This window comes from Hippocampus guttulatus, chromosome 6, assembly GCF_054856545.1.
Source record: "Hippocampus guttulatus isolate MCC_2025c chromosome 6, RoL_Hgut_1.0, whole genome shotgun sequence".
In the NCBI taxonomy this organism is placed as follows: Eukaryota; Metazoa; Chordata; class Actinopteri; order Syngnathiformes; family Syngnathidae; genus Hippocampus; species Hippocampus guttulatus.
Genome location: NC_141266.1, coordinates 17,192,729 through 17,206,376, shown reverse-complemented (window position 1 = coordinate 17,206,376; position 13,648 = coordinate 17,192,729). Strand labels below are relative to the sequence as shown.

Below are 13,648 nucleotides of genomic sequence, written 5' to 3'. Positions count from 1 at the left end.
ATTTTGATAACAAGCTGGTGTCTGAGGAATCCAAAACGGTGAATGCCCAAAGCTCTTCTCCTTGCCTTCTTATAGGGGCTACCGACTAAGAATGAAAAATAAAGGTGATAAGCTTGGGTACAATTTTAAATTGGGCAATTGAACTAAACATTTTACATTTTGCTATTGTGAAAACTGGCTATCCTGCATGTCACAACAAAGAAAAATGAATTTACAGCATTATTCTCCCTTGCACCCCCCCCCCCCCCCCACCCCCCAACCCAAGCTGCTAGAATGCAGCATCAATTGGCCTGTCGCACTGTCCTCAACAAAGCCTTGCATGGAACTGTCATGCACTGGAACTCTCCTCTTTGTGAAGAGCTTTTAACAGTACGGTGCTGATTCAGGGGTGTTGTCAGTGGACAAGGAGAGACGGCGTGGAAGGACATACAGTAAACAAGCAGAAGAGTCGAAAAGAAGGCACCGTGTACAAGGACCGGGAAGGAAGTGCACCAGCACTTGCATGAGTCCAATCCTGCCCCACCTGTCAGAGTTCGCCTCCCATTTCATTCACTCCTTGACCCCGTTCCTGTCCGGAGCCATGCATCCTCAGCGTCCCCTTCCCCAGGCCATGCCTGCATCTTCGTCTTCTTCATCCTCTCTAGGGCAGCAGCTGAGAGAAATGGCCATGGGTCTCGGCCGCGGAAAGAACTTGCTCGGAGGGAGCGCAGCCTACGGATTTGTGCAGTCGCTGAAGGAGTGCCTCTACTTCCTGCTTTGCTGCTGGTGCATCAAGGAGATACTGGACTAGAACAAAGTTGATGGAGTCGGCACGATGCAGTTGGAGTGATTTTTGTCTTTTGCTATTTAAACAGAGGCAAGGGATGCTTCAAAAACAAAGGCAAGTATGACAAACTCCCAAGGAAGCTCAATTTTTCGTTTTATTGTTTTCATTAGAACAAAAAAGGAAAAGTGAAATGCAAGTACAATTAATTGCAAGAACTGTGATCCAATGTTCATATTCATAAAATAGCATTAAATAGCAAACAATGTTAACTAATAGTCTTCAATGCAGTGTACTGCATCAATAAAATGACAATTAAATTGTTCATTTTATTCGATGTTCACATTATTTTAGTTTTAACTGAAAAAATGAATATTAAACAAAAACTTAACAGATTCACATTTTACATTTTTTCTAAAAAATGCAATAAAACGTAATTTAGGATTTACACAAATGTAATGTAATGTAATAATATAATGTTGATGATCATTCTTTAATACCACAAATAGTTTTTTTAACCAAATAACATTCAATCCCTTTATTTTTGAATACAGTCAAGTAAAAATGTAATAAAAGCATTCATTGAAAATCTTTTACATTTTTTGCTAGTATTAAATTCTTATTTTTAATGTAACTAACTTATGTAAATAAAAGTGATAAAACACATTTTAAATTTTATAAAATACATCAAATACACACGTTATTCTAAAACAAGTAGTTTTCATATTTTAATATATTCAATATTTTAATTTGATTATTTTAGTCTAGTTAGAATGAAATTCTGAATTCATTTCATTGTTTTATTTGATAACCCCACTCATTACAATCCTCTCCTCCTGTTTGCCTTTGTCTAATTCGTGACAAAAATGATACATAATTTACATTCCTTTGAATTTAATTCCCCCTATCTTAAATGAACCCATTAATTGTAATAATCGACTGTATTCCTGTTTCCCTTTTGTAGGATGCTGTTGGTTTTTCCCTGGACACATTTACAAGCTTGCTGATGTGGAGCTCATGATTGTGACTGTGTGGGGACTCCCTGATCAGAATAAACGACTTCATCAGTAGAATCATTTACCTTCTATGTTTGCATTATTGTTTTTCAACTGCTACAAACTACTGTATGCTTTAGTTGTCAAGGTATTCCAGGTTTCTTCAGGAGCTTTTTTGAGTGACTTACGTAAATGTGCTAAGTAGTGTAGAATTCATATTTATATTTGCCTGTGAGCAAGCTGCATTGTACACAGCGTCACCTGCCAAGTGTCAATCAACCTGAAAACTTCCCCAAACACACTCGGAGCGAGGACTCACTGCGATTGGCCGCTCCGGAGGAGAAGAGGCGGGACCTGATAAGATCTCATCTGTGATTGGACGTGAGGGCCTGCTGCCTGTCCGGGTTCTGAAGGCATGTTCTTCTGACCTAACAGTTCTCGAGTTGGATGGAAAGGAAGACTGAAGGCTACCTCGGAACTAACACCGTGTAAAGCCGCTTGGATAAAGTCAAGTGAAAGTGAACGAAGGTAAGAAGAACTGTGGTGGTTGATTTAATAAACGAAAACGTTAGTTCTATGGTTTTTCGTTCCGTCGTATTTGTTTGCTAGACTCTTCCTTGACATACGGTCATGGTTTGCTTCGCTCCTCACTTGTATATGAGTTGAATTAATTCATTACAAGCGTGTATGGGAGTTTTGTGTTCAATTTATGTGTCTCTATTTCGACGTTTATGGCACTTTTTGGTCCAAAAGTAGCCTCTAGTGTCTAATTTGTTTATGCGTGATGCTGACCTCCCACGAGAAGCCTCCACTCTCACCACGCGAGAATAGGACAGATCTCGTGAGATTTTACAAGAGGAAAAATGTGGTAATAACCAAAATAACTAATAATTTTAAAAAGGTGGAGGAGGCTCATAGGGTATTAGTCCTGGCTCCTCGTGCAATACTTTGCTGCAATAAATAAGTCAGCCTGGTGTTTTTTGTATCCATAGACATTTTTATGACATTTCTTACGTTTGCCTGTACAGCTAAAACAAAAAAAAAAGTTTTTAAAACTAACATTTGACAGACATATGCATTGAACTGGCATTAATTCATATGGAACAAATTGTTTTGCAAAGCTGTCAGGCCCACAATGTTGTCAAAATGATGCCTCAGCCTGCGTCAAAGTCCTGACCTTTTTTGGTAGTTCTTTCTTGCTCGCTGCCTTCACTTGTCAAGGAACCACAATACTTTAACTGTGCTTGTTAAAGCATGGTAAAATCCAAGTTCAAGACTTCCTATGCGTCATGAACCGTAAACAACTGAAAGCCAGCAGCTGGTAAATCTTTGGACTAATCCAGCTGTCTTCTGCTTTCCTTAATGTTCTCCCTCTCTCCTGACTGCAGTCAATCTCCTGACAGCTATATTTAGCGATTATCTATGTAAGCTGTCCCACTATACGCTCCACAATACTCCTCGGACCTCGGGCTGGTTTCTCGTGGGAGAGGAGACCTAAATTGCAAAGTGCGGCGGGAAAGAAAATGTGTCGGTACCGGGAGAATTTGGGTTGTGATGTGTTCATGAAAGAAAGAGCCATATAATATGGAAAGATGAAGTCTAAGGTACTGTACAAAGTGGATCTAATTCAAAATATTGCAAAAATGCACTTGAATTTTCCCAGACGTGGGGAAAAATTTCAATGTTGAAAGGAGTCACAAGCTTTCATCAGCACTACTGGGGGCCACATAGGACCACACACTTCCTATCCAGATGGATGACTAAAATGCCATTTTAGATAAGGGCAAAAAATGTGGATATGTCTTTTTTTTTTGAATTGCATATTAAAGATACACTCCTCAACTCCAAAGGTTTGAAAGAAACCGCAAATATAACCACATTCTGTGATTTTATTTTTCCCCTGTGCAAAGGGCTTTCTCACATATACATCTTCATTCAAAGATAACACAAAACTCCTGTGCAGCAAACCGTTAAGTGCAAGAACTCAAAGTTTAAAAATGCCGTTATTTGCCAGGGCCATTAGTGAATTGCAAATGCAGAAAAAAACCCCAAAAAAGATGTGTTGCAACAGCTCTGATAGCAATCTGCAATTGCAGACTGCTCACCGCTAACAACTTCCGGTGATGGAGGTCACGCGCCACCGTAGGTTAAAAGTGACTTGCTACTTTATTTTGTAAAAAAAATATTTTTTTGTGAAACTGATATGATGCATAGTGTGGAATGTACACTAACAAAAAGCGATATAATATTAATAACACGCACACAGACACACAAATCACCCTCCCCCCACCACCACCACGATTGACTTGGGACCATTTGATCGCAGTCGACTGGTTGGCCACCGTTGAGCGTTCCATTAATCTGCTATGCATGTTTTGGGAATGTGGGATGAAACCAGAGTACCCGGGGAAAACCCACGCAGGCACGGGGAAAACATGCCATCTCCACACAGGAAGGCCGGAGCCAAACTCAAATTCTGCAATGTGAGGTGGATGTGCCACCCAAATGCTCACTGTGCAAAAAATGAATTCAGGGCCACTCCGAGTTCCAGTTAAGACACTGAAATGTTGCCTATTCATTTTTAAGAAGCTATTTGACAGATTGATAATTGAATTGATATGTATGGGAGAATAATAATGCTAAATTAAAGGCAATTTTACCACAGCGCCGTGGAACAAATGGTGCCGGACCTTTTTAGTGTTTCCACTATATTTAGTTGCGACTTGGTTTTGTTTGCATCAATGAAGTGCCTAGTGATGTTGAAATGCCGATTCAGCCCATTCTGTTGTCTTCGCCGCGCGGGCCGGCCTTAGTTACCCGAGCCTCGGGCCAAACATTTCCCCTTGCTTGTCAAAAGCCAGGGTGACTGAACTCCCACAACACACACAAACCGCTCATGGCAAAACTAAATGGCCCCTGGGAAAAACCCACTTCCTGTGCACACACATGTACTGCAAACTGGTGACGGCACACGACGGTTGCTCTTTAGTGTTGACAGAGCTGGGTGAGGCTTCGGGGAAAGTATTCAAATCTTGCGTGAGTATTAATAGAGGATGTAAATGCGTTGAACCTTTCGCGCTGTCAAGTTAAGGGTGGTCAAGAGGGAGGACATCGAAGAATGAGATGTTCAATGCTCTCTGAGAGCTGTATTCAACTCTGTCAATTAACTCTCTTTTTTTTTTCTTCCCTCAATCAGTCATATGTCCAATTAGGTCCAGAAGTATTTGGGCAATAAGTGAGCGCTATTTACTGTATTTCTCCGTGTAGCTCACACTTTGACTCTCTCTCCCCACTGTGCGCAGGTGGGCCATCTCTCTTCGTTTTTCCTCTCTATTCCTCCAAAAATATCACCTCCTTAAACGTACAGTCACTTCCACTTTTCACTTTCTTGAGTGGCATACCAAGGGCTTATTTACAGGCATTAAAGCGTCATTTTCAATACTTGATCAAGCCCTTTTTTTAGTCACCGGGTGTCTGAAGTGCACGGAGTTGACCATCTCGTAATTGTCCTCTCAGAAGGGGCCTACTCTTTTGTGTTCTGTAAGTGGAAATGCTCGAATAGATTGACGTCAGGCTTCTATCTTGGCCAGTGAAGAATTTTCAAGAGTCTGTGCCTTCAGAAAAATGTTGTTTTTACAATATTCTCATGGTCACTATTCATCGGTCTTATCGGGTTAGTAGTATTAGCTTAGTTGTGAACAGCATATTGTCGTATACACCTCACGAGTCATCATGTTACGTTGACAATAGTCACAGTGAGCATGTTCCAGGACCAGCCAAACTGTATGTTTCCATGGCCAAACAACGCCTCCAGCATGTTGGATGCATGATGTGGTATGCTTTGGATCATGATTGTAGTCTATACTTTACTCTTTCCATTCATGTGATAACATGTTGACTTTGTTTCTTCTCTCAAGAATTTCACGTTGGATTTTTTTTTTCTGGTCACGTTTTTTTTACTATTCTTTCAGGTCACCGTGGCTTTGCACCCTGTTGTGAAAATTATTTGCGCAGAAATGTGGCTCTTGATTGTAAATGTTAACAATGACGGGAATATTCTGGACTTCGGCTGTTCATTTCACATCTATTGTGGTGAGATATATAAAAGCAAAATTAGAACACTGTCGTCGTCTTACGACCTCTCGACCTAACTGTTGGGTTCTTCGTGCCATTTGGTTTCCTGTTGGACACTTTGTCCCAGCGCTGCACAAACAAACTAAATGTATTTTGGCGCAGAGCTCACAAACACTCTCGTCTCGTCTGGCATCCTCTCGTCTCATCCATTCCGTGCCAGCTTGTTTCAGTTGATATCTTCCAGTGGTGGCCCGTTGGTCACGATGTCTCCGTTTGTTGCAGGACACAAGCGCAGTGTCAAAGGGGCCATGTCTGGCGGCAACAGCACGAACAGCAGCTGGACCATCGTTAGTCCTGAGGTACTGTGAAGTCGCCTCAACGCCTCAATTAAAGTGCAGGTTTGAGAGAGCACAGAAAAAAAAAACACTCGACCCAGTTACGCTTTATTTTAGGTCACTTGACTATGCGGTAGTTTTTATACTCCTTTCTCTGCTCTCACTTATCTGTGATAACCACTTCCTGTCAAATTCATGGATGGCAATTTTCCGCGAATACGCGGAAATCCGCCGTTTTATTTCTTAAATTGATCATTTTTGTGAATCGTCTAAATCCGTTGAGAAAATTTTAGGGGGGGTCAGGTACCTTATCGTCGAGTTTTCACGAGCTCTCCCGATCAGTCTTTCCATCTTCCGATTGTAAACAGCCCTGCGATTGGACGTGTATGATGTCTTACTTGTTGTGATTGGTCGCCACGCCCCTTTCCGCTTTTTTCATCACTAGCCATTGCCATCCCTGCAAATTACATATTATCAGGTTAGACATATACAGATCAGTGTGTGTTTTTCTTTTGTTGTTGTTTTTTTAATGTGCATATCCTGCCAGGAGACCGTTGCTGAAACTGTGAGGCCACTGGAGGAACAGACGAAGCATCATGTACAAGGTTTCTCTTCATCATTATTTGCATACTGACACAATGATCTAATGGCACCTGTCGCTTCCTTATAAGGAATAGGTAGAAACATGTTTAAATTATAGATGTAGGTTACTTCCCTTTCAAATTACTGTCTTTTTTTTTTTCCTTTTGTCTTAATGATGAGCCAGTTTGTGAACCAAGCAACCAGCCACCAGAGGGTGCAGACTCTACATCGAGTCTCTCTGTGGACAACCACCAGGTCAGAGAACAAATGCACTGACAGGTCATGAAAGGTTCAATGTGCTTAAGATTGTAAAAATCAGTTTTTCGCTGCGAATTAGATGCCTCTAAAGTCGCAAAAAATAAAGACATGGTGTAGACACGCTGTGTTTTCGCGTCACTTTAGCGCAACCTGTGCCACGGAATCAAAGAGTAATGCCATGTGGGATTTTCATTATTTCCTTTTGTCAAATCATGCTTTTTTGCCACACATTTCAAAACCGCGAGCCAACCTCAATAAGGGTTTTTTTTTTCCTCGCCATGAACAATACACACCACATGGCACAGGAAGGAAGCAGACACGCGTTCAAAGTGGTTAGCGTCACTGTACGAGTCGTCACTTGTGACCAAAGTCCACATAGACGGTTATGATAGGTGGGGTTTTTTTCAGTTTTACTATTTCTTCTTACCCTTGCCAGATAAGAATGTTAAAAAAGTAACTAATGTGCCATGTATTGAACTTTTGTCATTTCAAATCATCTCATGTACTGGAATTTAGCAACAGTGCTTGTAAGCGTTTAGCCTTGTGATGACCCGATTCTTTTGAATCAGGATGCAGAAGAGAGAAAAGCCGACCCAAGTGACGACTCCATCACAGAACGTCCCCCCTCCCTGCCTTCCTCTGTAATCGATGCCCCCATTCCTGCTGGCGAGGTGCAGTCAGAGGTTGCACCCGACAACCCGAACCAAGACGCCTTCTCCGACTCCCTGAGCCACGTCACCCCGTCCCCTGACGAGCCCTCGGGCGCGCCGATGAGCGCAGAGACTCTGGGAGGTGCGGAGCTGACTCAGCAAGAAGAGAGGCATGACGGAACGCGGGAGGAAGACCTCAAACAGGAAGGGCTGCAGTCAGACCTTCTTTCTAAACACCCAGGTATGACCAAAGAGACCAAAGGGAGTTTATTGACTGAACTTGGGATAGGAGTGGGTGTACAGAGAAATGGCAAACATTGAGGCAGATGGGTCAGAACGCGGCGGCCCGGTGCTCGACTGGTTAGCACTTCCGCCTCACAGTGCAGAGGCAATTCCAGCTCCGGCCTCCCTGTGTGGAGTTTGCATGTTCTCCCTGGGCCTGGGTGGGTTTTCTCCGGGTACTCCAGTTTCCTCCCACATTCCAAAAGCATGCATGGCAGGCTGATTGAACACTCCAACTTGTCCCTCGGTGTGACTGTGAGCGCGGATGGTTGTTCATCTCTGTGTGCCCTGCAGTTGTCTGGCAACCGGTTCAGGTTGTCCCCTCGGCTTATTGATTTATTTTTGTTGTTGTTCCCATGGCTTTTAGTCTCCATCTCAGCATTTGAAATGCAAACGGTATCTCATTCCCCTCCAGACTCCTCGGAGCAACCAGGATCGGATGAAGAGCGGGCCATGGATACCGAGTCTGAGAGGAAGCGCCTACTGGCCTCTCTGGAGCGAATCGGGAGGATAGATGAGGAAGAGGAAGGAGAGGAAGAAGAATTCCAGCTGCCACGGAAGAGGGAAGATGACAACATGTTCTCTCTGAACAGATGTATCCTGGGCGCCGTCATCCTAGTTGCACTTGGTACCATCTTGTTCTCCGGTAGGTGACCCCGCATGCGCTTCAGCCCGTGTTGGAAGACAATGAGCTGCTAGATAACATGTGCTATAACCTGCAGGTGTTTTCATGGACCTGGATGAGGGTAGGCTTTGTTTTTATTCATTATTGTCTCCGCACGCTAAGAGGCACACAGAGCAACCAAGAGCTGTGTCATAAATCCTCTTGAAAGAGGACGCTGCTCATTACATCCACCAAATGGAGTTAAACAACGGAAGCCAAACCGTTGCCTCACTAATTTATGTTCACGTTGTTTATCTTCACGTATGAGCAATAACAGATACGCATTGTTCACCCTGTGCAATGACTTTTAGAGAGTGTCTACAATACAAGGGAACTGAGCGATTCAGAAGAACCAGGAAGACAGGTCAGTCTGAAACTCATTTCTTCTCTTCTGTTGCTCTCATTTGATTTGTATTCATTGCACATGCCCTCTTCCCCACTTTCCCTATTCTCTGAGCAGATTGTGTGTGTGTGTTTTTGGATTTGTCATAGGAGTGGCTTCATCCAGAGGCTCCTCCACCCCCAGTAGATGCCGAAAACTCTGAACTTCTCACCAAACTTGCAAAAGGAGACCAGCAAATTTCTTTGTTGCAAGCTCAACTTGAGGTGTGTGTGTGTGTGTGTGTGTGTGTTTTCTTAAAAACAATGGACAGTTTTTCGAGAAATACTATACAGAACGCTTCGTCGACATTGTGGGTTTTGTCAAAATGTGGCAAGCTGTAAAGCGATGAGTCTACTGTACTGTACGTTTTTTGTCCAGGTTGAGTCTCTTGATTTTTAGTGTCAGTCTAGACCAGATCCAATCTGATACATTAGCACACAGGTGTCAAACTCAAGGCCCGGGGGACAGATCTGGCCCACCACATCATTTTATGTGGCCCGCGAAAGCAAATCAAACATGTCAACTTCCATGATGCTTGCTAAAATCTGGACCAATAAATGTTCAAATTCTCATATCTAATCAATCAGAGCTACTGTAAGCATTTCCTTGTTACCAAACTCCTCATTACAGTAACTTAAACAAGAGTTGAATAAACCGGATTATTGACTTTTTAAAATTTGGTTTCAGTCATAACGGTCCACCAAGGGTAACGCAGGCAATGGTAACTAAAATGTTTCCCACGACAAAAATGAGTTTCACACCCCTGCCTTAGCAAGACCAGAAGTAGATTTCTTCCGTAGTTCACAAAAAAATTGACATCGTTATTTAGAAGCCTGTGTCAAAAGTAAGACTCATTATTGGTTGCTTTTCTTCTGTCAACTACAGTATACACTTTTGATTCATAGCGTTGTCAAATGCAACCGTTGGGGCACAATTTGCTTGTTATTAAATAATTCATGCTCATTGGGCTTCTATTTCAAGGTAAGCAATTTAAACTCGTCATATTTGCTAATCTGTCGCTTTTTGAACCAAGATAATGCCATTTAGTGAACTTTTAGGCCGTACTTTCCCCTCCTGTGATCAGTGTGGCTTTGCAGACTCAGTTCAGTTTGGAGTCTTGTTTTTTTTTTTTTTTTTGGCTTGCTCTGACAGTCAGCCATGTAAGCAAAATGTTGCCACATCACACTCTGTCCCTCTTTTTTTTTTTCTGAACGCTTTGCGGACAAGAGTGAAAGCTTGCTTGCGGGCATTTTGAGCATAAACTTAATGGACAAAGGCGCCACCCACTGTAAAACAATGTGGCTGCAGAACAGACGCACGGACTGCTGCATGAAGCCAGCTCTTAAACCCCCCCCCCCCCCCAAAAAAAACGGAGTCTAGCAGCTTGATTGGCGCCTGCATTGCTCTCCTCAATCCTTTCTGCTTGCATCAGCTACCGTGTCCTTGGGTCATATCCTCAAAGCCTGTGTGAGTGTTGCACAAAAGGTTTGCTTTTGTTAACTTCTGTGAACAAACACTTCCTGCCCCAAATCAGACTTTTACGACGACAGACTTTTTTTGTTTGTTTGTTTTTTTACAACCTTTCCCAACAATGGACTGTCCATGAAGCATTAAGAGTGGCCCTAACTTTTGAAAGCCATCCATTTCACACATCCATGCAAAATTTAAGTGAACACACTAAATCAGTCTTTCACGTCCACATTTCTTCAAGTCGAGTTTTTCCGCTCACCGTTGACCACCGTTTCATAACCACATTTGTGACATGCTGACTTTTCCATCGCAACCAGGCACAGAAAGAACAACTGAAAGCAGCCGAGGGGCAAGCAGCCGAGGGCGAAATGACGCGGATGCGCTGGCAGGAGGAAAATAACAGATTGAAGTCCGAAGTGGCGTCTCTTCCTGTCCTTGAGAAAGAGAACGAGATGCTGAGGAAGGAGCTAGAGACGCTGCCGACACTTCAGCATGAACTCGAAACTTTGAGATCCACTGTCAGTAAGTTGACAGGTGCGGAGGAGGGATAGTTGGAAGATTTGGAGCAATTATTCTTTTCTGATATACTTCTTCATCTGCAGTGCCCCCAAGTGGTCAGCCAGCAGACAGAAAACAGAACGGCAAGCGTGAGAAAGAAGGGAAGGAGAAACATGACCTGGGGGAAAACAAAGAGAGTAAGAAAAACGAATGGAAGGGACGCAAAGAGAGCGGCGGGACGGAGCGGAAGCAGGCCGATGGTGAGAAACGCAAGCAGGGAAAATACGACGATGTGAAGGAGGGGGAAGGAAAGCGCAAGGAAGAGAAAGACTGGAAGCGGGAGATCAGAGGGGAAGAAGGGAAGACGTGGAAGGAGCGAGATGTGAAGAAGGAGCAGGCCGAGAAGATGGAGAGGAAAGAGTGGAAGAAGGGCAAGCATGAGAAGCAATGGAGAGGAGAGGGGGAGAAGGAGTGGCGAAAAGACGAAGGCGAGATGCACAAAATGAAGGACAAGTGGAAGCAGAAAGGGAAAAATGGCTTCGAGGGACACGGCAAAGACAAGAGCTGGAAGAGCAACAATGGTGAAAAAGGAAAAGGAGGGGAGAGGAAACACGCGGAGGACGCCAAAAAACACGCCGGTAAGACTGATGACGGGAAGCAGTGGAGTCATCATGGAAAAGGTGATAAGGAGCGCAGGAAGAACGGAGACGGACAGAAGAGGAAAGAGGACAGCGGCGAGTTGAAAAGGGACAAGTCGAACTGGCACAAGCACAAAATCGCCGGCCACCATCGCGAGGAGAACGTGTGGGCCGAGAGGAAGACGTCGCCTCCCGGGCACCAACAATCCGCCGTCGATTCCACCGACTACTGGACCCAGCAGAGGAAGCGCCTCCACAGGAAGCCCAAACAGCCACAGCACTGCCACTCGCAGGAGGCCTGCGCCCAGGCCGAGGGACTTCATCCCGTCTCCTACCCCCACTTCGAGTCCATCCTCCACGCTTACCTGGCCAAGGCCGAGCAGGCCGGCGTGGACTCCTCCAAGAGGGACCAGCTGCGAAAACTCGCCTCCGAGTTCTTCCAGGATGGCGTGTTCGTGCACGACCGAGTCAACTTCCGCAAGTTCGTCAAGGACGTGTCGGATATTCTGGAAGACATGGTGGAAGGGGACGGCGAGGAAGACAGCGACCTGGAGGATGAGATGGAGGCGTTCGGGAGAGAAGCGCTGGAGAAGTTTTTAGTGGTGGGAGCCGGCGAGCAACGCAAAGGGGAGTGGAGGAAGGAGAACGCACGAGCCAGTGGCTGAGGGTGAAAGGGATGGCATCCATCGCTAAAAAGGGAACACTGGATGGTGGAAGACATTTTTGTGCAATTTCACATTTCATTTTTAGGTTCCATTTTGTGTGTGTGTGCGCGCGCGCGCGCAGCGCATAACATTATCCCACCATTTATAGTACATTTCATCCACTGCAGTGCAGGTCTCATTTTGGGTCACAGTAACAAAATTCAGACTATTCATTTTTATTTCTCGTTAGGGATCTCATCACATTTGCTGACATGGCAATGATTTAACAGCTAATATACATTTGTAGTTAGTGGAAGGTGCCTGGTGCGATACAGATTTCTTGTTTACCAACTTCCTCAACCCTTTACTGGGCCAAGGCACATCAGAAATATCTCATTGCACACCACCAAATTAAATAAAAAAATGCAACAAACAGTGCGATTATTGAAATGGTGGTAATTTGTTTCATTAAATGTCATCACAAATGTACTGTGTGAAATCGGTGCCTTTGTGGTTGAACACAAAGGTATTTTGTCGTTTGATTGGCAACATGGTACCGGTAATTGCACCTTCTGCCGTTTAGTTGAGAGCATGAAGTTGTTCTGCCTGTCACTCTGTCAGAGAGATGAAAGGAAAAATACTTTGAAATAAATAATCATCGGGCAAATTCAGTGTGATTGGATAATTTACAACGGCGCGCCTCTACGGCATAGTGCTTGCGACTCAATGCACTTAAAAGCACAATTACACTCCATATTTCTTTTATGCTTTTGTCCACTTGGCTATATAAGAAAAATTCTAAGCGACGTTTTGTTTGATGTTATTGAAAGCAATTTGATGGGCTCCACCTGCCTGCGAGTGGTCCCGCATATTTTACACATCAACTTATTCCTCCAGTGTCATTTTTTTTCTCCCTTCTGCTGCAGCCCTCACACTGCTCAGTCTTATTGACGCGATACAGCTTGAATCATTTGAGTCGGTTCCCATGGCGATATGTCTGGAGCTATTGAAGTGAAAGGTTTTTTTCCCCCTCAATAAGAAGCCTGTTTCCTTTCTGTTTAAGTATTTGTACATAATTGCATCAAACGCTTACAAGTAACTTATTTTTCAAGTATTGCGAAATATGGTAAGGCACAGAAAATATTGTTCTAAGCGTATTTGTCGCTCTTCAGGTACATGGCTCATCCTGGGCACTAAAGTCCTTCATTTGTGTTTTATTTTGAAAGTAACACTGATGACTGCTGGTTTACTATTGCTTGCAGCTAACAATATTGCGACACAATTGAAAATGGCAGCATTCAGAGCTTTTGTTGTTGTTTGAACTTGTCACCTTTGGCAGTTTAATAAAATGTGGCCATCTGACTGTCTCAAAGCCTCTTCTGTGCTCCCATGACTTGGCTAACGATCATAGTT

At 43.8% G+C, this 13,648-nt stretch overlaps 1 protein-coding gene across 2 annotated transcripts; it reads left to right on the top strand.

Annotated features, from left to right (window-relative positions):
- Positions 1–835: 835 nt before the first annotated feature.
- Positions 836–13,595, top strand: pbxip1b (pre-B-cell leukemia homeobox interacting protein 1b). 2 transcript variants are annotated; one of them, XM_086113049.1, is made up of 12 exons: positions 836–880; positions 1,728–2,286; positions 6,115–6,191; positions 6,715–6,772; positions 6,934–7,004; positions 7,577–7,898; positions 8,355–8,585; positions 8,662–8,685; positions 8,915–8,967; positions 9,096–9,209; positions 10,773–10,989; positions 11,058–13,595. In XM_086113049.1, exons 3-12 carry the CDS (start codon positions 6,141–6,143, stop codon positions 12,254–12,256), a joined length of 2,340 nt encoding a protein of 779 aa, XP_085969175.1. In that variant the 5' UTR covers positions 836–880; positions 1,728–2,286; positions 6,115–6,140; the 3' UTR covers positions 12,257–13,595. The 2 variants fall into 2 exon arrangements, with proteins under 2 accessions (XP_085969175.1, XP_085969176.1); XM_086113050.1 differs by having other exon boundaries at positions 839–880; positions 10,773–10,977.
- Positions 13,596–13,648: the final 53 nt, after the last annotated feature.

Coding starts and splice junctions, on each gene's coding strand:
- pbxip1b (XM_086113049.1), top strand. CDS start 6,141: ATGTCTGGCGGCAACAGCACGAACAGCAGCTGGACCATCGTTAGTCCT. Junction 8,686..8,914: donor TTTCATGGACCTGGATGAGG/GTAGGCTTTGTT, acceptor AATGACTTTTAG/AGAGTGTCTACAATACAAGG. Junction 10,990..11,057: donor CACTGTCAGTAAGTTGACAG/GTGCGGAGGAGG, acceptor CTTCATCTGCAG/TGCCCCCAAGTGGTCAGCCA.